This window comes from Bombyx mori, chromosome 8 (genome assembly GCF_030269925.1).
Source record: "Bombyx mori chromosome 8, ASM3026992v2".
Classification (NCBI taxonomy): domain Eukaryota; kingdom Metazoa; phylum Arthropoda; class Insecta; order Lepidoptera; family Bombycidae; genus Bombyx; species Bombyx mori.
The window spans coordinates 6311818-6338398 of record NC_085114.1 but is presented as its reverse complement, the minus strand read 5'-3'; the positions used below and the strand labels follow the sequence as shown (position 1 = coordinate 6338398).

General features: G+C 34.2%; 1 protein-coding gene across 2 annotated transcripts; it reads left to right on the top strand.

The window, feature by feature from the left end:
- Nucleotides 1-607: 607 nt before the first annotated feature.
- LOC101740803 (inositol polyphosphate 5-phosphatase K) lies at nt 608-26581 on the top strand. 2 transcript variants are annotated; one of them, XM_012695531.4, is made up of 11 exons: nt 608-759; nt 1042-2788; nt 3053-3172; nt 4132-4357; nt 5768-5943; nt 8546-8791; nt 9734-9887; nt 16023-16226; nt 16887-17030; nt 18663-18858; nt 20034-26581. In XM_012695531.4, exons 2-11 carry the CDS (start codon nt 2775-2777, stop codon nt 20228-20230), a joined length of 1677 nt encoding a protein of 558 aa, XP_012550985.1. In that variant the 5' UTR covers nt 608-759; nt 1042-2774; the 3' UTR covers nt 20231-26581. The 2 variants fall into 2 exon arrangements, with proteins under 2 accessions (XP_012550985.1, XP_012550986.1); XM_012695532.4 differs by lacking the exons at nt 608-759; nt 16023-16226 and having other exon boundaries at nt 2485-2788.

Genomic DNA, 26581 nt, shown 5'->3' with positions numbered 1-26581 from the left:
AGGAAAAACGGTCTGAAAAGAGAATGATTATTAAGTAGTGGTGTCCCTCTCGCACATTTTACAAACAAAAAGCAGTGTTGCTAGCTTAGAGGATTTTCCATAAAATCTCGGAATTTGGACCCCCGTCTTAGTTATCAAAAATGGCTTTTAGTGGTTAGTGGATTTGTTAGTAGCTTGGGCGTTGTTGAAAATTATTAATAAGGTTAAAATCAATCCACTTCACAGAATTTTAAACATTTTATGACAATAATATATCTAAATACATATTATTTAAACGATGTGACTTAAACTTAACTAGAAAATGTTGCGACAATTTAGAATTTCCATCAACGTCAAAAATTAAATTGGTTCAAAATAAACGTACAAAGTTATGGTGAAATTAGTTTCTGATGATGACAATTTATTAAAATAAATTATATAAGAAGTATTGATTATATGATATATATTGATTTTTAATAGAACATCATATATTAATAAAGCTCATTAACAAAAAAAATATTGTTCTATATTAATAAGAACTCTGTTTAATGGAAAATTCAATGGTAGGTACGTAGATTTCTGATGGTTTTCATGTTGAATTTGGTGGGAAGCCAGATTAATTGTTGGCATCACCGAAAAAGAGCTATGAATGGATTAAAAGAAAAATGGCGTCTATTTACGTTTGTAGTGCGAAGTTAAAATGGCACTGATACAGCTTGTGGCTTGTTTTTTTTCGAAAACCGTGAAAGTTTCCGTGTAATCATGGTGAACACTTTTAATGTAAGTGGTTTTAAGCGAGAATCCTCTTCAGTTTGTGGAATATCCTTCCATATGTCAGATTCATTGATAAATTTTTACTAGTGTGAGCATATATTTTTAAAATGTGAGATATTTTTTCTCATTATAATATTTAATACCATTTGTCTTGTAAATTGTACTTAATCTATGTCATATACTAAATTTGAAAAAACAATCGTGAAAACTATAATTTTGCAATGTATTTTTCATATTATAAGAGCCATCACGTGGTATTTCTTGAACTTTTTTTATTGTATTGAATAGCGTCGCACGCAAGCATGTATATCATTTGCCTGACGTTAAGCGAACGAGGAGGATCTTCTAGTAAATATGACGTTGGAATTTCTGGAAAATGTCCTTTAAAAAGGTCAAACAAGAAGAATGAAGTACTCAAACGCAAGAAATAAAAAATACCCCGAGAAAAGCAAAATTACGACAAGATGTTAAGGTATTGAAACAAAAACTTAAAAGTCGCGAAATAGTGATTGTAAATATAAAGTCGATTTTAGATTTATTAAAGAAAAATGGCGATTTTTAATTGAATTGAAATTTAAATTGCGAAATTTTAATGATACTCATGGTCCACTTAGATATTGATTAAAATAAATTATGTATTTCGTTGAAAAAAAAGAATTTACTTAAAATAGAGGAAATTTTATATTATAAGACTACAGAAAATTTACTGAACTTAATAATAATAATATAACCAATATTTTGTAAATAGTTACGTCGGGCACCTCTGCTGACGCATGTCTGCAAAGGCAGATCTTCGGCGAACTTAACTGCTGAATTGTGGAATTCGCAGACGACGGCATCCGCTGGACCGGTGGTCCGATGCCCTTCCCGTTAGATTAAGATTAGTAATAAGTTAGTCTTAAGTCAGATTTGGTACGGAATAAACGTTCATAAAATATAATTTCTATTTTTTAAAACGTACTCCGCGTGGCCCGCAACTTGACTAAATAGAGATCAAGTACTATGTGTATTGTGTTATGTGTATTGACTTGTCATTTAAGAGTTATTTAATTGTCTACATATAACAAATAAATGAATTTCAGTTCATTTCATTTTATTACCCATTGTGTTTTATTTCCTAAAATGTAACTAGTAGACTTAATATACACGTGTCATGAAAATAGCACAGAAGTAAAAATACAAGTAATTTTAAATCAATTGAAGATGTGAATGTAGGAAAAGAGCACCCGATACGCGCAGACCATGTGTGTTGCAGTGTCTCACTCAGTGTGTCAAATATTAATTTCCACGGCCCACTTAGCCAGTACACTAAAGTAGGAATTGCGTAATTAAGTTCAACATAATATTTAAGTCGCGGTTGAGTATTCGGACGTTAAACATGAGTTTGAGGAAGTTTAAGTAATAGAACTGAGGTAATGATGTTTGTAATAAAACTCAGTGCTAGATTTTCGACAACGCAGCAACTTCCAAAAAAAACCATCGAAAAAAGGCACCATGACGACGAAGCAATGTTTAGAATTGAATTTACATAAATAAAACGTTGCAAGCACGTGTTTTGTATTTACATAGGGTTACACAGAATTACTTAAGGTAAATTCAAAACTGATGCATGTGTATAATTTTGTCCTATAAATAAATTTTATATGGTCACCACATTAGACAAGGACACCGCGACCAAAAAGTATTCTCTTTCGAGACCGATTTCTCGGCATTAGACAGTACTCCAGTTGTAGGTACTTATTAACTCCATGGTACTGCTGATGTATTATAACAATGATAGTGTAAATTATAACAAATAAATTATGATAATTATGTGGCCAGTGTAATGTTCGCTAAATTTTAATTATAGTAAAGATAATTGAAATTAAATTAAATACATTAAATATTACAAGTACATTTTAAGATTTATAGAAATGTTCTCATAGGCTTATCTTATCAGTACCTTATTTAAAATCGGGAATTGAAGTGTTAAAATAAAGATAACGGTTTGGCCAAAACCCAACTCTTTAATAATATCCAAAATGGATACTTTAAGGTAAGATATAAAAATAAGTTTTCTTCTTTCTAAAGGTACATATTTTATCCTTATTAATTATAATTGCAGTCAAGGTCAGCGAGTAGGTATCGTATTTTTCTCTCAGTCGTAAATATTACTAAATGCTCATCCTAAACTAAAAATTTCTATACAATTTTATTTACTAAGTGATTTTTACGTTAATATGCGTATGTAATCATTTAACTTTTTTATATTTTCTGTTACTGACTCAAAATAAAAATAAAAACTTAAATTTGTTAACAGATTCTATTTTGTAACCTACAATGTAGCTACAAAGGCACCAACACAGGATCTCAATGCTCTACTAGACTTTCCATCTCAGTACAACAAGAATAAGCCTTTGCCAGATTTTTATGTTATTGGGTGAGTGGCACTTATATAATTTATAACAGGTGTTGTAATTTACGCTAATGCAGCATACTTACCTAGTTATTCACTGGGTCAAACATGTTACTACGTCTGCCTCAGATTGTACTAAGATAATTTTATACTAATACATACAATTTTTTTTTATAATTCAAATATAATGTTTTCTTTTCCACTAAGTTTTTTGGTGTAAACAGTACTTTTAACATATTATTCTTATAACTTTATATTTTGTGATGGTTTTAATTCCCTGTATTGTAAAATATGTAAAAACACTGTTATCTTGATCTTTAATTTGTGTGAAAATCTTCCAACTAGTTTAAACTGATGTATTCAAGAGCAATTATTGTATTTTGTAAATTTACATACTTTGTTTTGAAGTTGACAATTTTTTAAGCAAAGCTTAATTTTTTTATTCTTTATATGAATTAAGTTAATAAAAAAAATGTAAATTTTATAAATACTGGCTAGGTGGTGCGATGACCTCCGCAGGGTGGCCGGCAAGAAGTGGATGAGGAGAACCGCAGACCGGGCTCAGGGGTGTGGATTGGGAGAGGCCTATGTCCAGCAGTGGACGACTGTGGGCTGTTGATGATGATGATGATGATGATGATGAAATTTTATAAAACACTAAAATACTTCATTAATTAGACTAAATTAAATAAATGAACCAAAAGTTTTATTTGTTTGCCAAATTAAACAAATTTTAACTTTTTTAGTAATTTTAATCTGTATTTAAATGATTAAGGATCATGTTATTCAGTTTTAAATTTTGTTAGCCTGGAAATTTTATTAATAAATTTTTTTTAATGGTAGTTGTATAAGCCATTGCCCAAACTTGATATTTAATGTAAGGTTTACTTAATAATAATCGAGTTTATTGTTCAAATACTTGTAAAACAAAATAGAGATTTCCATATCGTATTAGTTTTACTAATTTCACTTTAAAAATTCAGGTTACAAGAAGTAAAATCACAGCCACAGAACATGCTAATGGACTCCCTATTCAGTGATCCGTGGACATCCACAGTCAACAAGATATTGTGCCGACAGGGATATATAATAGCCAAGAATACGAGATTGCAAGGTCTCTTGCTCTTGGTGTACACACAAATGAAACATGTTACACATTTAAGGGACATTGAAGCACAGTACACAAAAACAGGATTAGGTGGTATGTGGGTAAGTTTAAAGGAATAAATACTTTTAGATTGATATCAAGAAATTTTAATATCAAAATTGAGTTATAATATTTAACTGGAGAATCAGGTATTGGCCATGATTTTTTTTGTAATTTTTTGTATAATAGAAATAATTTTACCAAATCTCGAGTGACTTGAAATAATCTCACAGTAATAAAAGGCGACCTTGTTTTGTCTATAAGCTATGACGTCAATAATTATATCTAACACATTGAGGACATATTTGTCAACTCTTATAAGGGTTTAGTTCTCTCTCTCTCTCTTGCCTTTTGTATGAGAGTGTATTTCTTTCAAATTGGATAGAAAAGCTCACAGTCTGGTATAAAGTGTATACTGAAGCTATATTGTGCCACGTCGAATTCACGTCTCAATTATATTATTTATTGGTATATATTATTATTTATATTATTATTAATATGTCCCATTAGTTTCGGAAGTTTTTGAGGTTTAACCGACTAACCGGCTTCACGCATTGTGTCTATACAGGTGCTCCAATCCAGGGTGGGTCTACGTTCTTAGCAGGTGTTCACGAAGGCATATTAAGATTTATAAATTTATAGAATTACTATTGGTAGGACATGTTGTGAGTCCGCACACATGTCCTTATCGATCTACCCGATAACACAGATATGAAACGCCTGCAGCTTTAACACTAGGAGCAGGTACAAGGGCCGTCCGTGGTAAACGTTTCTGGCTGGTTCTTTTCAGCTGCTCGCGTTTCCGATCCGGTAGTGTATTCTTTCGCAAAGCTACCTTTGAGCTATTAGGTCTCCTTGGGTTGCGCTGGCCCATATGTACTGGTCAACCTGGAAATATCACAGGGTCATTAGCAATCCTTCGTTCTTTAAAAAAAAACATTCTGCCTATTGCTGCCGCAAAGCAATCACGCGCTCTGCTTCGAAGGGTAGGACAGCTATTATGCAATATAATTTAGCAACTTCACCTCTCATAATGGGTGGTGGGAGTCACGTTGCGATGTCTGTGGGGTCCAGTAATTACTTAGCACCTGGACACGACTATAAGTTTGCCCAGCCATCTGTACAACAAAAAAAAAGAACACTCCAAATTGAATGTATGAGGGCATCGTAATAGAAACAGGCACCGCAGAGGTACCTTCTCACACGGGTTCATATTACCCTATAGTATTACCAGGAAGATGAAAAAAACTGTGTGTGTGTGAGAGAGAGAGAGAGAGTATTCTTTATTGCAAACCAAAAAAAAAGAAAAAATGCGAAACAATAAATACAAAAAAAGTACAATTGGCGGTCTTATCGCTAAGAGCGATCTCTTCCAGACAACCATCAGGTGGATTGAAGTTTCCGTGTATGTAGTTGTGTATGTAGCTTCGTAACTTTTAACAAAAGTTATTTCATTACAATTTACTCACCAGGGTAACAAAGGAGCGGTCAGCATAAGGTTCAATATATATGGCTGCTCCGTATGCTTAGTGAATTGTCATCTAACTGCGCACGAACATCTGTTGGCGGATCGGATTAATGACTACAACACTATAATTAAGCATCATCTGTACCATGTTAACGAGACCACAAACATATTGTATCATGAGTAAGTCTTTGATACCTTTTATCCTCGTTTTTTTTTCTTCTAAATGCTTTGTGTCTAAAGTATATGACGCCCGGTGTACTTGTCTCAAGCGATGTGACCATGGCGATGTTCAAATGCCGCAAGCAGGTACCATTTACGAGATTACACAAGAGAGAAATAACATCGTGCCGTAAGATTGAAACTCTTGTCCTCAATTTACATAATTATTGGTGCGAAGATGTAAAAGAGCAGTCATGCGTCCCTTATAAAGAACGGGGCAGCCCTTTAACTATACAGCTGACATTTTTATCTCATGTCTCGTTACACCTAAGATTAAATAGTTCATACATTATGACAAAAAAAAAATTGCCTAAAGATTAATGCCTATTGTAAATAAATTATATAACTTGATTGTATCAAAAGATTCATATGACCCGTTAGGTTCTTATTTAGAGGTATGTTAATAACAGAATATTTATGCAAAGTTTTACTTGATTTCGTCATTTTGTTCTTGAGTAATAAATTGGTGTGGAGCGATTAAATCAATTGATATGATCGCGTTAGCGGCTTGTAGATTACTGACCCATGGACCACAGCGTCCGGGTTTTAGTTCTAGACGTTGTCAATAATTTTCCAATATATTGGTGACGTTCAACGTTTATGTACAATATATTCTTGGCTGTGCTTTTGCTCGCGCACTTGGCCTGGTGAAACTGGAAAGGCCTCTGACCACCTGTAATCGCTCATTCACAAAAAAAACCTTTATGTATATTGTCTTGAGTATATTGTGCGGCATGGAGACAGGAAAAATTACCAGCTTAGGTGATGTGGCAAGTTTAATATTGAAAATTCTTAAATACGAGGAAAGCCAAACTGCACACGAAAAAGCGAATTAGGCTCTGTAATAAAGTTACTTTATAAGAAAGGAATGTCCATTCCGATATTTCGATATTCTACAAAGGTTGATGCTTGACTGTGTTCAACGGTTTATGATCGCAGTACTGAATTAAGAAAAATGTAATTCGAGCTGTATCTCATATTCCGGCTTAGATATCGAAATATTGGCAATTTTACAAACCTTAGAAAATCCTAAGCTAACATCAGACAAACTGGACCGTTATCGTTGAAGTGGTATTCGATAAATAACGTTTATCGAAACGGTTTATAGTGCTGATAATTACTTACCTACTTTCCGTAGATATTTGATAATTCACAAAAGCTAATATATACGTTTTTGTTACAAGAGACCTTTACTCATTCCATTATTGTCAATTAGATAACCAAGAGAATACCTACCTACAACTTATTAAATCTTAAATATAGGTTTTAAAAAAATACATATAAATAAAAAAGGGTATTTGTAAAAATAATTGTCGTTCTACAAGACATAATGGACCCCTGCCAATTTCTGAATACTCATAGTGTTTGTTTTACGGAAAGGCCTGTACAAGTACGAAGGGCAGATTTGCACAGAGCCGGTGATATTGCTCGATAGAACAACGCTTCGAATTTTCGGAACTTGTATACAAGATTATCATGTACATGTTTTTACTGGTGGTAGGACCTCTTGTGAGTCCGCGCGGGTTCGTTACCACCACCCTGCCTATTTCTGCCGTGAAGCAGTAATGCGTTTAGATTTGAAGGGTGGGGCAGCCGTTGTAACTATACTGAGACTCCAGTTATGAGTTTTGGGTTACTAGTCGTATTAACATGCATTCCCCTGTTTGGATGCGGAATACTAAGGGATGTCAATAAAATAAATATCACGTTATCAAAATAATTCTAGTATCATCTTTTTAGGTTTACGTCAGCCTAATAGTCAATGCGCCTGTGCGTTTTTCATTTTATTCTTAAGTCACAATCATAAATATTACTTGGTCACCATTAAGTGTACACAGTGCAGGGTTTTATATTCTATGTCATTGTTTTTCTTGAATACAGCTTTGTATAATGAACTAGAACGGTGTTTTGAAATTCCCAACACAAATAAGTATGGCAATTCATGCGCACAAAAAGTTCAAGTATACTCGTATGTATGTTCAGAATGGTGTATTTGTTGATTTTTCTAAACGTTTTTCTTTAAAATAAAAAAATATTAATGTATTTTATCTGCTTCTAAATTAGTTTAATTTTATAATTTTCAAATATACGAAGTAGAATTAGGATTGACCATTTTTTTTCTCTGATTGAAAAACCATTTTAACTAATTACAGAAAATAAATTTTTAATCGAAAACAATCATTAATTACTAATTTATTTAACAAAATATGTTTGACTTTTGTTTTTCCTCTAGTGGTGTCATCATTGACCAAAATATACTTTAGCCTATACGTATTATTAATATGCTCTGTGTACGAATCAAATGTAGTTTTGTTATATTTTTATTGATTACCTCAAAACATTTTTCCAATTTTAACTCAAATCATGAATGTAGTCACGACTTGAACACTTTTAAGACTTATTTATCAATGATGCATATAATAATCCGTACATGTTTTGAGGGATATTGGAATTAGGTAGTTTAAAAAAAGGGGGACAGTGATCGAATGATAAAAAGAGTATCGTGTCAAAACCACATCGTGTAAAATGAAAAGGGGTTACTTTTTATATTCACCTGTTACAGTTATGTTTTCTGGATCGGCGACTTGAATTTTCGAACGGATCATCCGACCGGCAGCAGCCCTACGTCGGAAGAGATCGTCGCAAAATTGCAGAAGGTTGAGAAGGATAAATACGCTGCCTTGTTAAAACACGATCAGCTTTTAGCAGTCATGGATGCGGGGGAAGCTTTCTCAGAATTTTCCGAAGCCGATATAAAATTTCCCCCCACTTACAAATTCGTGATCGGCGGCGACGACTATGACCTCAAGTGAGTTAAATTATTTTAGGAACGATACGAACAAACGATTAAAAAATATTATTCATATATGTTTAACTTTAAAATGACCACAATTGAAGATTAAATAAAATAAAATGTAAATAATAAGAATATAAATAATAAAGACAAAATATCAAATACATAAATTCACTATATTGCATTCGATAGTTCTTCTTAAAGCTTATTTTTTAGTCTTCAAATAGCTCTTATAAGTGAACGTTGAATTTAATTATTTCTTACAAATTTCTCTGATAAATATTTCAGTCAACGATTCGATGCAAATTATAAATAGAAGAACTCTTGAAGTAATTTTACGCATGACGATTTAGCCTTGAATTCTCATACCATTACCGAGGTATTTCAATACCAAGAAAGGCAACTGCAAGTTTCTATTGACCAATATGAATCAATTCATTCAGGTCAGCGTTTGAATCATTTATTCGATAATATTTGACTAGAACTACTGACGTTGATTCTCAAACTTTCGTCCGACCTGGTGTTTGTATTTTAACCTATAGACATGAAAAATGTTATTACCACCATATGCCTTGAAACGTGAGTTTGAAGTCTAAAATATATTAAATAGTCGATCTTTGTATGTATATATATATTTTTTTAAATTGGAAGTTATTTGTGAATTCGCGTTACGTAAATTGCGCTTAGGTTTTTTTTTATTACCCGCAAATCGAATGAAAGCTTAATTGCTCGAGCACCGGAAACCTCACCTAGTAAGCCACAGGTGACTCAGAATATAAATGCTTTAATAAATTCTATTTAATTTATCTCATCTACTTTTACTGATAGTAGGGAGTGTTTTCAGTCCACTAAGGTTGACCCCATACCGAATGCCGGGTTCTGATATGAAGATTAAAATAAATTAAATCATTTGTTTTTTCTCCTCTTCGTATTTCCTAAATTCCCAATTTATTTCAGACGAAAACCATCATGGACAGACCGAGTCCTATACAAGGTAGTAGCGAATAACTATGAGAATGTAACGTTAAGGGCGGATCTTGTTTCATATAATCACATGCCGCACTACACACTGAGTGACCACAAGCCAGTTGTGGCGCAATTCAATATTAAGGTCAGTTGTAATTCATTATATTATAATATTTGTTCATTGCATGATTTCTGTTTTTGTCCTATTCATTTTTATTAAATTTTCTATTTTTAAAATAAGGATAGATGACATTTGTCGAGTGTCTGTTTAGAAGGATGTATTACCTACCATATTTCCTTTTTCATGCAAATATGACAGTGGCTATGTTTTCGATTGTGGCCTGTTATTATTCGTTATGAGAAGGGAACGTTATTTACCTTATGTTTTGGAATAAATAAAACAAATACAGTTATATGAAAATAATAACAAATTAGAAAATTTGTTAGTGTTAGGGAATATTGTCAAAAAACCTCATTATCAATGTATATTAGTATCTGTTGCTATTAGTATGTCTTCGCTGTCAAACCAAAATCTGCTATGTGCAAAAACTTTATTTTGAATTAACGAGTAAAAACATTTTCGTATAAAATTTTATATGAAGGTGTATTTTTAAGAATTATATCAAATGAAAACTATAGATTAGGCCTGCGAAAATGGCGGCCCGCGGTGCGGATCCGGACCGCGGTAGAATTTTGTCTGGCCCGTGAAGCATTGTACATATTATTATTAAAAACACAAATATTAGTTTTTGTCTAACATAAATTTTCTTTTAACATTTTTTATTCAAATGACTTGATAAATAAATATTTTGATTCAAAAATGTTGGTTTTAAAATTCATTAATTGACATCCTTAGCAAAAACCATACTTCAAATTAGAAAAAAAAAAAAACTGTTTGGCCCGAGGTCCAATTTTCATCTGCAATGTCAAAATGACTATCAAAATATTTGCCCACCCCTGCTATAGATAAATATTAAAGTTATACATAACAGTTTTTTTTATACGGTAGATAGGGCTGTGAACTATACGAAAAGGTAAAAAAGTAAAAATCTCTAAAATTGCACATAGCATATACATACATATGCATATACATACTTTGGTTTGACAACGACGATATGTTTATAATATGACGTTTCATGAAAGTTGTTCATGTTGGCGTCAATGTTGACTTCGTTCAACATCAAACCTTCTTAGCAGACATTGCGTCGATGCCATGGTAGTGCATGAATTACTAATTTAGTTTGCATGATTTATTAATACGCTCTTATATGCTTTGGCAAACGACTTAAACGTCACAATTGACTACCATTAACATGAGCCCTCGTGAACATAGCCCGAGTATGGTTCAGACAAATCATAGCGGTGTCGCATACTACATTTTATCACCGAGGGAGTTCGTTATACATAACAATATATGTCTATATATAAATAGTTCGCCTATTATGATAAAACAGTTCACTCTCTTTTTTCTTTGTATTCCTCAACCAATTATTTCTGTTCTTTATTTTGTTTTCTAGCTGTTCACGATCCTTAGTGTTATATTATTATTGTTATTTTTTTATTTTATATTTCGTAGATGAGTGTATGGGCCACCTGGTGTTAAGTGGATACTAGATCCCATTGACACCAACAACGTAAATATCACCACACACTTTGAGACATGGGTTCTAAGTCTCATTTTTATAGAACAATGCCTGCCCAAAACCTTCAAACCGAAACGCATTACTATTGCTTTACGGTAGAAATAGGCAGGGTGGTGGTATCTACCCGTGCAGAGTCACAACACGCAAAGCAACATTTTTTGAAAATATGTTATTTCTGTTTTTATTATGTCAATAAAGTTTATAAAAGAAAATGGAAACGTATTTAGCTCTTGAGATATCAGTGATTAGGGTCGAATTTCGATCGTTGAGCGAGCACTGGTGTTTGAATAGCCTTAACCTTGCTTTGTTAGTTTAATAACATTCGTGCTCACGCTAATTAATAATAAATAGGTATTGTATGTAGCTAACAATGTACAAATAAGAGTGCCTATAATAATATGTTCTCGAGCCGTATAATATTAATGATAAAAAATAATTTTTATTCACGTGATCTGAAGAAATATTATTATTTTTTGTATAAAGTAATGACAAACAAATCAGAAAGTATTAAAAAATTTAACTCATTTAAATTGCGATGCTGGCTGCATATTTAAAAAAAAGTATTTTACTACAAAGTTTGGTGGTAGCGGCTTAAGCCCATGGTATTGCTGACGTCAGATGTGAGCAGAGAAGCCTTATGGCGGCAACCATCTCTCTTGCACATTAGCAATGCTAGGAACTTAGACAAGCTACTTGGTTTGTGTGTTTGTATGTTTTTTTTTTTTGCTTTATGTAAAACTACAGAACAGTTTTTTATTTCCTTAGGGTTCAAATAAAAAAAATGGAAACAGCATTTTCGTCAGTCACAACCATGATCACCTTTTTTTTTGCCTGAGCAAGCAGACGAGCTTACGGCCCACCTGATGGTAAGTGGTTACCGTCGCTCATGGACGTCAGAATATTCGAATTCCATAGACATGTCGGTGGTGCCTCTACATGTTTATGCTTTCTGGTATTCGATTGCTAACACCAGACGGGCTCGTCTAAAGGAAAACGCCTGTGTCAAATAATGGGCACACTTTGTAGTTCATATTATCGTAGTCCTATAGTATTACGACGGTCTTGCCGGGCTCGTTCCGGATCGATTTGAACTTTCAAGGCTGAAAGAAAATATCTTGAAACAGAAATAGGAAAATCAATAACTATTTCCGAGTCATCGCGTACGTATGTGTTGAGGCTAAGATTTCTTTAGTATGTGTTTAGTATGTGATTTCTTTAGTAGTATGTATCTATGTTAAAGAGTAAATTTTGTTACTGAACATTTTTAAATACAAATCTAAATATAAATCTATATATTTAATACGTGCTGTATCCCTTTTTACGAAAATTGCGCGGACGGAGTAGTATGAAATTTTCCACACTTATAGAGAATATAGAGAAGAAGTGCACAATGCTAATATTTTTTTTAAATAATGCATAAAAGATACATAAAATCAATTAAAAAAAAACATTACACACACTACATACCATATATTTGAAGCACACACGCATGCATACTGTTTATTGTCAAACTTTTGTTCTTGACGTCTGTGGTCAAATTGAGAATAGATTAAATATTGTTTGTCTGTATTAATATTTTTTTTATAGTGTAGCCTTGGCGAAATTTGTAATTATAGAAGTATAAAATACAATCATAGTAGTGTACAAACTTACAATTCCAATTAATTATAGTCAAATTTCGACTACTGCGGGACCTCTAGTACTTAATAATTTATTGTTTAAACGAAGATAACGCAGTAATAAAGTAAATTAAATAACGAGGGATCAATTCCAGTTCGAAATTTAACAGGTCAACATTCCAATAACATTAATAAATAATAATATATACAATTGATAAAGTTTAACTTTGACTATGCTTACTTCTACTAACTGCTTATCACTAATAACTACTAACTGTTATACTTCTAATAATAAAATAAATTAAAAGTTAAAATATGCTTTGACAAGCGCTTTTAAGTGGCTGTGTTTTCACCACTGATTCCGAATGTTGTTTTACTACTGAGAAGAAATAGCAAGAAATTCAGAGCATGTTGTGTTTCAAATGTATAGTATGTTATATGTGTAGTATCAACGCAATAAAGAAATTTACAAAAAAAATATTAAATCAGCACTCATAATCCGACTGACTAGATCAATACAGATATTAATCTAGGTATACCTACCTAGATTACTTAACTTTATCAGCAATAAATACATGTTCATTATTCAAACATTAACACTATTATCGAGCAATGCATATTTAAGGTCGAATCTACTTTAAAAATAAAGTTTATAGTCGATTTAGCGTGTTCCTTGTCTTTTCCTTAGGGTCTCAAACTCTAGACCAGTGATTCTCAACCTTTTTTTGTTGCGGCACATATTTAACGATTTCAAAATTTGGCGGCACACAAAGAAAAAGATAAAAATTATTTACTTACTACCGAATCACATACATTTGCCAATTTTAACGAAAGAAAAGGTGCAGTAACTACTAGGCAACACCTTGTGAATCCCAACTATCACTAAAACAACACGTTTTGTATGCAGAAGTGGCAAGTGTGACTTGAGACATATTCCTATTGCTATGCACGCCGCTTCATCATAATTTGGCACTAAGAAAAACCGCGTTGCAAAGCAAATAATAAAATAATTTATTTTTTTGTGGATTTAAATATATATTCATGTTAAAAATATTTTTCTTTTTAAATGATTTAATTTAATAATATTAACATTATTATATACATATTTGCAAAATTTGGCGGCACACTTTTGAAATTTGGCGGCACACAAAAGTGCCGCGGCACAGTGGTTGAGAATCACTGCTCTAGACTATATTTTTTAGTTCAATGATTTGATGATTTTTTATCCAAAGCAGTATTAATTATTAAACATTCGAATAGGTATCCTTTACTTAATACATTAAAGACCGAAATATAGTATACTTTATGACACACTAAAACATATGAAAATTATAAAATATTATAAAGTTATAAAATATAAAATTGTTCACCTATAGTAATTTTGAAAATGATACATTATGTTGAGCTGCACTATGACTAATAATATTTAAATACTATCATCAAAATAGACCAATCGTTAATCATTAAATGTATTAATAAAAAACGAGGAAAAATAAATAAAAACATACAACAAACATATTATTATAGTATTAAATAACTGTTACATTTACATACCAATATAGCGACATGCATTGTACACAAATAAACTAAAGTAAATTGATTATATACATAATATGTTTATACACCAGTTAGACAAACATTAGAACTTACCTTGTATTCGAGAATTATTTAAGGTGTGAAACACCTTCGAGACGTAATGCTGCTAAGAGTTTGCTATTCATTGCAGTTTAACTTTTTTTTAATAATTTAATGAAATTATTAATATATTTCATTTCGATTCCTTCATACTTGGGGAAAGGGAAAGTTCAATTCCGTTCGAGAACATGAAAACTGTGGAGTATTTAAAACGTCAGAAATCGTACAATGATAATAAAAAAGCGCCGGATTAAAGGCTTCGTCAAACAGAACGCGTAATTAGCGCGCGTCAGAGCGCTAAACTGACGCCGCGCTATGACGCCGAGATGTGTTGTACTACAATGGTAACATACCGTCAAACAGAGCCCCAGCGCTATAAGTACACAGCGCTCTGTCGCGGCGTTAGGACGCTTTGACGTCAGGCGTTGTAATTTTTACAAATTTTATTTTAGCGTCCGAGTGAATGTGTATTAAAATACTAGATAATGCCCGAAAAAATGATATAAATAGTTAGAAAATACCCGTGCTTATACAATGCCACATCTGAATCACTCGATTTCTTAATACTTTTAAATTTTCACACTGCTATCGAAAGGCACTATGATTTGGCGAATGCGTTGCGTCAAGGAGCGTTGTTGGACTCATGTAGTCAATTTGAAGAGCGAGACGTTGAGTACGCGGCGCTAAGTACGCGTTCTGTTTGACGAAGGCTTTAAGTACGCGGCGCTAAGTACGCGTTCTGTTTGACGAAGGCTTAAACCGTAAAAGTAGTTTTAATTATGTCAACGTTTAGTGAAAACTGAAGATAATACTATCTTTGTCTTGATTTTAACGCAGATAGATAGAAAGACGACTGTATGTTTTTCTCTTGTATTAATTGCTCGTGAAAAATCATGCTTTCGGTTTTTAAGTTTGGAACTACCCACGTACAATACAAATGAGCCTTTTATCTGGTGTATCGAGGCGGCTGTATTTTGTGTACGGGCAATGGTAACAGTTTAATATCTGACGAAACGTGACCTATTTACAAACAATTTTCACCTACGTTAACCTTTTTATTGCCCAGATGGGTGGACGAGTTCACAGCCCACCTGGTGTTAAGTGGTAACTGGAGGCCATAGACATCTACAACGTAAATGCGCCACCCACCTCGGGATATAAGTTCTAAGGTCTCAAGTATAGTTACAACGGCTGCCCCCACCCTTCAAACCGAAACGCATTACTGCTTCACGGCTGAAATAAGCAGGGCTACGGCTACTGGGTACGTTTTTTTTTTATTGCTTTTAAAATTCATTGTGTTCGCTCTAATCATCCGTAGCGATTTAATTCATATTCGCGTGCTTATTTAGATGTTGGCGTTTTAATTTGCAATCGCATGCTTAGGTACGTCACGGCTTCATTTTATCAATGATCGAGAGACCCCCTGTATCACGTTCTGATGTCAAACTACGCCGTGCAACTGTCCCATCGCACACTAACAGCGATACCCCGCACGTATTAAGTACGACAGCAAGCGGTATACAGAATATAACTGGGCTCCTATCTCACATTGATGTAGACGAACTAGCCGAGGAAGCTAGTAATGAGGTATTTAATCGTTTTCATTATATTAAATTAGGTTATATTTATTTTGCTTTATTAGAAATAGTGCTTTGGTACTGGAGAGGTATGTTAATGTTGATGTAAATATTTCTTACTAAGTGCCACTTATATTATGTAATAATTAGCTATTCACTAAAAAAAGTGGTATATGGTTTTCAAAGTAACAAATTAAATATTTAGGATTTTTTTTAAATAAGATGATTCATGTCTTGAAATGTTTTTGTTTCTCAATGTCTTAATAAGATCAGTGTATACAGGGTGTTAAATTTAAAAGAAAACTTTTCCGAAGCTGCAACTAATGAACTACCAATTGAATAATAATGGAAACATATTTATTAATTTACTAAGTATTATGATTTTGGTAAAGTTTATATTTCGTGAATACGCAACAAAAAGCTAACGTAATAGGTAGCTGGCCCCGCATTCTTGCACAGTGTTGATCTCGTGTGTTATTCGAATGCTTCTAATAAATAAATAAAACTAGTATGGTTTTTAATGGTATCTTATTATGAATCAACAACTCTACCAAAATGATTCTTTTACGGAATCCGTTCCCGTACACCCTGTATATTTACGTTATCGACGAAATCCTTTTCAAATGGACAAATGGTTGAGTAAAAATCGTTTTGAATCTTCTTATTACAGGCGTTTGCAAATTACACTGAGAAGACAGTCGAGTTCGCTCCGATAAATCGAGTTTGGTATATAGGAGACGCCGACTTCAGGACCCAGTGTACCCTCACGCCCGATATCGAAGTTAATCCGGGCGATTGGATCGGTATATATGATGTGAGTACTTTTGTGTATGGTAGTTATGAAATAGTGGTGGTCTAATGGATAAGACGCTGGGTATATTCGTATCGAGCGATGCGACCATGCCAGTGTTCAGATCTCACAGGCGGGTAGCATTTTTTTTAATTTAAAATAGTATTTAATTATTTAATTATGTTAACGAATCGCTGTCACGATGAAGGAATAACGTTATGTAATAAAAAAATGTAATTTTGATAATTATTGGTGGTAAGGCGTCTTGTAAGCCTATTTGGGTAGGTATCATTACCCTGCCTATTACTGCCACAAAAAGCAGTAATTGTTGTTAGGTTTGAAGGGTGAGATTGAGATCTCATGTCTCAAGGTAAGTGGCGGTCTTCACGTCGGGATATCTGTGGGCGTCGGTAATTTAACACCATGTGGGCTGTGAGCTCGTTCACCCGTTTAAAGAATTAAAATTAACCAACAATTAATTGCAACGGTGTAATCATTCGAACCGAAATGTCTGGTTGCTTTGAGTATTGATACTGATTGTAGGGCATTTGTAAGACCGCACGAGTCACCGGTTCTATCATTTATGAAATAATTTTTTTTTTTTTTTTTTTCCCTACTTAAGCTGATAGCCTTGAGAGGCTATGTCAGCGTAACCCTAACTTTAGTAGGTGCGCTCACGGGGCTCAAACCTGACGATGTTGCTAACACGAACCCTAGCAAGAGCCGTGCTTCGCAGAATCTACCACCGGATCGGAAACGCGACCCACTGAGAAGATCCGGCGAGAAACTCAGTGGGCTGTGTCTGAGAGTTAATTTACTCGTCGAGCCCTTCGACGCAAGCGTCGGGTTCGACGAGAACGGTGACCGGTGCTTGAAGTACCTAAAAGCACCGTTAGTGGATCGGGAGGATCCGAGATGACGTGTTTTGGGCGACGTCGACTGCTTTCCATTCTGTCCGCAGGATCGGGAATGATGAAATATAAATGATAATATTTTAAATCGCAACGTAATAATATCTAATATGTGTGCTCTGAGGAATTGTTCGAGATGATACCGGCTTTTCGTTTTTACCATCGCACCGCCCGCCACTGGAGTAGAGTTCATCCATACTACCTGGAGCCACTGCGGTCATCCACAGTGCGTTTCCAGAGATCTTTTTTGCCACGTACCATCCGGCTATGGAATGAGCTCTCCTCCACGGTGTTTCCCGAGCGCTATGACATGTCCTTCTTCAAACGATGCTTGTGAAGAGTATTAAGCGGTAGGCAGCAGCTTGGCTCTGCCCCTGGCATTGCTGAAGTCCATGGGCGACGGTAACCACTCACCATCAGGTGCAAGGGCAATAAAAATAAAAATAATAATAATACTTACTTTACTGGTGGTAGGGCCTCTTGTGAATTCGCACGCGTGGGTACCACCACCCCGCCCATTTCTGCTGTGAAGTAGTAATGCGTTTCGGCTTGAAGGGCTGGGCAGCCGTTGTAACTATACTGAGACATTACAATTTATATCTCAAGGTAGGTGACGGATTTACGTTGTAGATATCTATGGGCTCCAGTAACCACTTAACACCAGGTGGGCTGTGAGATCGTCCACCCATCGAAGCAATAAAAAATAATAATAAAAATAATATGGGGAACATTTGATGCGTTTCAGGCAAACTTCCACAACCTAGACGACTACATTTCATACGAATATTTAGCTAAGGTCGGTCTGTCTGTACGGCCGGCTAGTGACGGACAGCCGAGGACGATCACCCTGAGCTTTCCCGTGGGCAGCGGCGTGAGGACGCCGGGCTTCTACAGGTTCTTGTATTTCAGCCAGCCCAACAGCGACGTGCGGAGTGTCTTAGGTAAGAAACCTGCTATGTAGGGATCATCGGCGGGGAGAGTGAGACAAAGCTCTCCTCACTACGTAGAAATCCGCCGCCGCCGAGCAGGGGGTCGGGACGGGGGTCCCGTCCGTGACCCGGCCCTGTAAGAGCTTCGGGCGTCACCCGCTTTGTGCGGGGAAAAACCTAGGCGTGGGGCGGCGTAATACGAAACCGGTCAATGGTAGGCCGCGTTCCCCCGACCGTATTCACCCGAAGGTGAAGCGCGGCGACATCAATGTTAACTCCTGGCCGGTAGATCCAGTAGTTGTGTTACCAGCCACCGGTCCGGCGTCTGGGGATTGGCGGGATCGGTGTAATGCTCTGCGTAAACCCTGTCCCGACGTCTCGATAGCCCCGACTGGGCTTAGCCCGATCCGGGGTAGGGCCCGATCCGGAGTAGGGCCCGATCCGGAGTAGGGCCCGATCCGGGGTAGGGCCCGATCCGGGGTAGGACCCGATCCGGGGTAGGGCCCGGGTTGTAAGCGGCAGGAGATTTTAGTGAGGGTCCGGTGATTTTCCCCTGTGAAAAATAAAATAAAATAGGGATCATGAAACTATTCATTTTGGTTGCTTTGGATGGGCACAGATGATTTTTGAGTTAAATTTTGTTTAAGACGTCACCTTGAGACGTGAGTTTTTAGTACCAGTTGCTTTATTATAACGAAATAAGCTATAAACGAGCGAAATGGTTTCCCGTTAGAAATAGGTTTTGAATTGTTTTCTTTTTTTTTTGATAGTTTTTGTTATCTATGGCTCACAATATGCTCACTACTTATAATTTAGTACATTTTTCGATTAGCCAATGAGTATAAAGCCTGTCTGATAGCGAGCAGACAAATTCATATGGGCATTAGCAATCTCAGTGGCACAGAGGCGCCGCGGTCTACGACTCAGAACTCTTCAATACTCCTTTTGAAGAAAAGAGTTTACTGAAAAAATCACTTTGGGTAGCAATTACGTTAATTCAATAAACTGCGTCTCGTACGAGTTGTAGAAAATGTCCATTTTTAAATTTACACTTGTGGGACTTTATTTCTGTGGGTTTAGATTTTGTTACTTTATTACATTACTCGATTATAATTAAAGACTAATTCATGACGTCATCAATGTATATTCCACAAAAAAAAAAAAAAAACATTTTTTTACTTTAAAAGGTATATCCGAGCCCTTCGAAGTGAGCAGCAAAGAGGACAAGCTGGTCACTCTGGGCACAAGCGAAGAGCCGTCGACTAGTTCCTCGCCCGGCCAGCCCAAGTCGGCGACCGCCAGCACCGACATCTTCAACGACTTCACCGGTCTGGACGTGGCCAAGTTGTCCAGGCATTTCTCGAACGATCTCAGCATCGACTGACTAAAGGGGTACCTGCCCGGCTCGCCCAGCGGCAAGAGGAAGGACGGCAGTAACTAAACATGCACCATTACTTTTATTCACAGGTCAATTTTATTATTGAACTAGCGACCCGCTTCAGCTTCGCTCGGGTCTTTAATAAAAAAAACCAAATTAACCATCATAATACACACACATCAACCCATCTATTTGCGTCAGCTTTCTAAAAAAGGAAATTATAAAGATAGTTTTGAATAACCTTGGGTTACGTTATTGGAGTTTTAGCAAGAATCCCTATTTAAAAAATTAATATAGCCTATGCCACTCGGGGATAGTGTAGCTTCCAAACAGTGAAAGAATTTTTCAAATCGGTTCAGTAGTTTCGGAGCCTATTCAATACAAACAAACAAACAAACAAATCTTTCCTCTTTATAATATTAGTATTAGTATTATTGAACTAGCTGTACCCGTCCGCTTCGCTGGGCATTTAAAATTAACATTATTATTTTTCACTCACGCTCAGTCCTTTTCAATGCAACAAATTTAAATTTCACAAAAGTGTAGTGACAACCCAGATTTGTCCCTATTCTACCCCTATCCCTATTCCCCCCAATTTACGGTATTTTGTTTTAATCTAAAGCTTTATATGCAAGACACTTAGTTTAAAGGCTACATTCGAACATAACGTAACGTTGGAAAAATCATTATCAACTGTCCCGCGTATCCCCTACATCAGGGGTGGGCAAAAGCCGGCCCGCGGGCCGGATCCGGCCCTTTTGCTAATTTTATCCGGCCCGTTGAAAAATTCCGCACATAAATTTTTTTAAACTCTTTTATGAGATTTTGTTGACATCAGCATTAAAAAAGCATATGCGGTAAAAAAGCATATGCGGTATAGTCCTCCGGCCCGGGAGACATTTTGAAAATTTCATTTTGGCCCGCGCTTTAAAGTATTTGCCCACCCCTGCCCTACATAGTATAAAACAAAGTCGCTTTCTCTGTCCCTATGTATGCTTAAATCTTTAAAACAACGCAACGGATTTTGATGCGGTTTTTTTAATAGATATACTGATTGCAGGGGAAGGTTTATATGTATAATAACATCCGTTAAATAGTAGAGAAATCAATAATAAATTACAGTTTTCGAAGCGAAGCGAGAGCGGGTCGCTAGTTAAGTTATAACAAAAACTATTAACAAACTATACAATACACATCGAAGGGTGAAAGGCTATTTGGTTTAAGCGACATTTCGCTAAATACTTGACGTTTATCTTTATATTTAAACGTGCGTTTTATTTTATATTAGTATCAATAGGTCGATTTTTTTTAATGAACTTCAATTAAGTTTCTTTTTTTTTTTTTTTCCAGAAGTAAATTCCATTCAAATAGCTGAAGAAGTTGTTCGGTTATGATATTATTTCTAATTTTTAAATTTTAAATGGTCATCCTGTAAAGCTTCAAAATTGTCGCTTAAGCCAAATAGTTTTTCAGCCTTCAATATGCATATTTGATGTGAACATTTTTAGGATAAAGATTCATGAAATAATTTATATAATATATTTTTTTAATTAATTTAATTCAATAATTTATTTAATGAAATATAACACATTCTAAATATTCGTGTGGAAACGATTTAAATAAAAAGCGTATTTGATGATAATCTGGTCCAAATTTCTAGTAAACCTGTCTGTAATTATGGGTTATGTATCGTTCATGATTGAAAGCACAGTATGACAATAGTATCGTTATTAACACATTTCTTGCTGGCGAAGGTAGTGAAATATATTCTTATGTAGTATATTTAAAAAAAAGTTAACGTAGTTAATGATGTGATAAGTAGGTAATTAGTTTTAGTGTTTTCACTCTTTTCAATCGCTTACGTGGAAGAGAGAAGCAAAGTCAAGGTATAAGGTGGTGTATGCAGATTTAATTAACATTTTGAAATTACTAGTACCTAATTAATGCAAACAAAATATTAGTACAATAATTAAAAGCTTAAAAGGTGTTGTAGAATTAAAAGTATTAATTTTTTTGTTTTTAATAACATAGGGCACAATGTTATAAATTATTATTAGTTGAATAATTGGAACGGGTATATAACACAAGTATAAAGGTATATTGCGGTTTGGGAAGAAGATATCGTGAAAATGTTATGAATTAAATACATTATGAAGATTTTTTTATTCATGTGTCATAGTGTTGTGATAAATATCTAAATATACATATTGAAATGCTTATAGATTATTTATAGAATAGAGTAAATTATATTACACACCAAGTAAATAATATATATTATAAACATATTCTGAACACAAAAGTACAACGCGCTTTCTTATGACTTAAATCGAACCTTATGTAAAACCTATGTGTAACCTTATGAAAGTAACCGTATGTAAGAACTTATGTAAGAAACAGCTTCACTTATAAATATATATATAAATGTACTCGAAGAGAGAAGTGTATAAATGCTTAATTATGTATAAATGTAGTTGTATATACTAGTATATAGTAGAGTTTGCGCGAGACGTAGATATATAGATACATATAATAGAGGACATGAGTGGACGAAGGGGATATGATACAATTTGTTAATTTTGAGAAAACGGGCATCAAACTTTTGTTACTTGTATTTTTTCTTCGTACATAACTCCTTTATCACAAGCGATTTCTAAAAATAGCCTTTAAACCCGGATTTTTAAGGTCTAATATGGTTTCTAGGCACACATCTTCATTCAATGTAAAAACTCAAAAATCTTAAAAATGGTACTTAACCCCTTCAACCACTCATGTCTTCAATATGGCAGCTATCATCGTTTATATACCTACTTATGTACTGTGGCTCGATCTAGCAAAACTTCACATTTTAAATCCATGACCAGTTGTTAACATTTATATTTGTTGTGTCTCTATCTATCGACGACTTGAGCTAAGACGTCTGCGGTTTTTTTAGTCTTCTTTTTTTATTCATTGGGTGGACGAGCTCACTGTCCACCTGGTTTGAAGTGTTTACCGGAGCCCATAGATATCAACAACATAAATTTTCATACAACAAAACACTTCGATTAGACCGCAAGATAGGTAGCAAACTTTTTTTTAAAAATCATTTTTGAATCGCCCGGGGCAAAATGTTGATTTCAACTTCAAGTTTTCGCTTTGTTCGTTCATTACGGTTCATCCTTATTGTAGTAATACACGAGATCGAACGGAGCCACTACATACATTCTGTGAAATATATTTGGTATTCAAGATTTGCTTACTCGATAATAAAGATATATGTATAACAATAATATTTTGTATGTTGTGTAGTGTATTCTATTGTCAATTTGGGGTGGCGTATTAGCACAGTTTTACAATCCATACAGTTAGGAAACGAATGTATAGTAATCGGCACGAGTCGTGAGCTCTCGGCAAAAGAGTGTGTGGCCGTTTGCGCATCGTCGTACACTTAGGGTCAAAATAAATGGTTCACTTTCAGTATTTTTTTTATAATTATATTAACTTTGTTTAATTTGGGATTTAAAAAGGTATTCGAAATTTTATAATAGTTTTGCCTAGGGTTTCGCTCGTATTATAGTCAGAAATAACCCAATTTTTAACCGACTTCCAAAATGTTATCAATTCATTCTGTTTTATATAAATTAGAACGCAATAAATAAATAGAGATTTTAGGTAAATATCATAAACGACCCACCATCCATTTGAAGTTAACTTGAAAACATCTATTAATAAAGTGTCACTATATATCTGGCACTACCTACAACACTTCTAAATGTAATAAAGACTTTTGGCGGGAACGCGAGGAGTGAATTTGTATGATTTGTTTTATTTTGTATATTTAGTGTTTCTTCGGGTTTAAATGTGTAATAATGGTGGTTTATTAATTGCTTAATATCTGTGAAAGTGCACAAATGTGGGAAAATGAAACAAAGCCGCTGAACGTAACTTCTCGGGATCCTCCAAAAAGTCCACTGAAAAAATCTTAGTAAATGACCCCCATTTTACTGAGATTATATTTCATCCCATATCACCTTAATTCATTTCATTTAATTTCATCTCAGTTGATTAGTGTCTCAAATTAATCATCTTCGTTTCATTTCACTGCATAATATCATTTTTCATAAAAATATGAATAATATAAATTAAAATAAGACATGACTTAAAGGTCGCAGTTACCAGGTCATAAAATCTCTTTAAAAAAAATGTAATTAAGTACACAGGTACAAATAAATAAATGATTGCATAATAATAATTTATTTTGACAACCCTTGCATATTTGCTACCTATAATGTACAACAACACGAGCGGCGATGTTTTCCGACATCAGACTTTTTCAACTGTATGGATTTAATACCGTGGTATTATTTAAGATTTAATGACTAAACAAACTAACAAAATAAATCGAACTCCGAAATATATTTTTTTTAATTTATATTAATAGTAATGCTACTAAACTAATTGTCTTTTACAGCGCTTAAGAATAGAACAGTATAATTTCTTATCTAATACTCTGAATTAAAGTATTTTTGTTGTTGTAATTTTTAACGTTATTTAGTTTTAGTTAATTGTTAGAATCGAACCTTGCCCATTACGTTTCAAGAGAGCATTGTTGAAATGTATTTATTTTTATACTTTACAATTGTACAAAATGATTCACTTCTGCTACACGAAAACATGAGAAAGTGATATGAAGGCAATGTTATAGTTTAATATTATTTTGTGTGAAGGATAATTAATAATATTATATGTTATATATTCGTATAAATGGTTGAATTATTTCATGATAACACTGAAGCTACATAAAATGGTGACAGAATTTAAATCAATAATTCATTGACAGGTTGGTTTTTTTTGTCGCAAGTTAAGACTGACGGCGGTGATAATGCAAAAAGGCACAGAGAGGTTTTTTTATTTCATATTTGGGTGAATGAGCTCATTATCTTGTTCTTAGTCAACTGGTTAGTAGAGTGTAACTGTTGTGTAACTCTTCAAACCAAACATAACTGCTTTGTGGTAGGAATAAATAAGTTATGTAATGTAAATTTTATGACGACCATAACAGTTCTGACAATTCAGTGTCACGTTTTACTGTTAGCGGGCTATGGAAAAGCTTTGTCGATATAAAGAAAAATAAATGTTTTACCACAAAATTAGTACAAATTTTAAGATAACGTCTTACTGTCATTTGTATTTGGTTACTCTGTTAATTAAGATTGAATGAAGAGGTTTGCCCATCTTGTTTATTTACTTCAATGTAATAATTGATTTAAATTCTTATAAATAAAAAAATCAGGTGACATTCGTTGGTATAATGATGATATACTTAGTATTATGTGATCGTTTGCTATAGGTATAGATTAATATTTATTTATAATATTTTTATTTGAATTTATGCTCGATATACGATACGCTTTGTTTTTTTTTTTTTGGAAAAGATATTTAGAAGCATATTCTATGTTTTTGATGTTTAAATAATGTCGTGTGGTTTCAATTGTACAGTGTCTGTCATATTTCAAGTTTCGCAATATTTAACTATCTGGATATAGCTACCTTTTTTTTTCGTTCATCGAAGCGGGCCACACATTATATAGTGCAATAGTGTTGACAAAAGTACAGCAAGTTTCTTTTTGGTGTTGTTCTAGTTCGGGGGTTTCCATACATATTTTGTCTACTGCCCTCTTTGAGAATAAATTACTTTTTATCGCCCCCATTTCTTCACCTACTTAAAAATCACTATAGCGAGAGCTCAGTCGGTGTCTAAGAATCCTTCTAGACGAAACTACAAATCGCCTCCCAAGCCTCTACACAACGCCTCAACTTTTTTCTAGGTCTCTTACCGCCCCCCTTTAGGCCTGCAGCGCTCACAAGGGGGCGTTATCGCCCACTTTGGGAAAGGCTGGTCTAGTTGGTGGTCTAGTAATTTTTAATAGAGATTAGAGCGTCGTTCGTGAGAGCACCGCAATCGAATAACTACGGTTTTTTTGTTTAATTTTACGTCAAAAGTGCGTCTTTTCTAAATTTTAATTGTAGATTTGTTAGAGTTGCGCTAGTTTTCAAATCTCGCAAGCAGATACTAATTTTTCGAAGATGAAAAATGTATAGTCGAATTTTTGGTGGTCGAAAATATATAAATGTTGTTGTGACGTATTGTGTGCCCGTGCGGCCAGCACCATCTTACCAGTTTTTACCGAAGACTATACGCCTAAAACAATTATAACAAAATCTATATTATTATAAATAACAACGTTTAACGATATATTCAAAGCATTTGAGCATTTAAAAAGTTACAATTAGTATATAATATAATATAATAATATCATAGTAAGAATTATTGTTATTATATGTATGTACTTATTTAAATAAAAATTATAAATAGAA

What these genes read in the sequence shown, in the direction of transcription:
- LOC101740803 (XM_012695531.4), top strand. An exon ending in CCGAGGAAGCTAGTAATGAG is followed by an intron (nt 16,227 to 16,886) that starts GTATTTAATCGT and finishes TTCTTATTACAG; the next exon opens with GCGTTTGCAAATTACACTGA. An exon ending in ATTGGATCGGTATATATGAT is followed by an intron (nt 17,031 to 18,662) that starts GTGAGTACTTTT and finishes GATGCGTTTCAG; the next exon opens with GCAAACTTCCACAACCTAGA.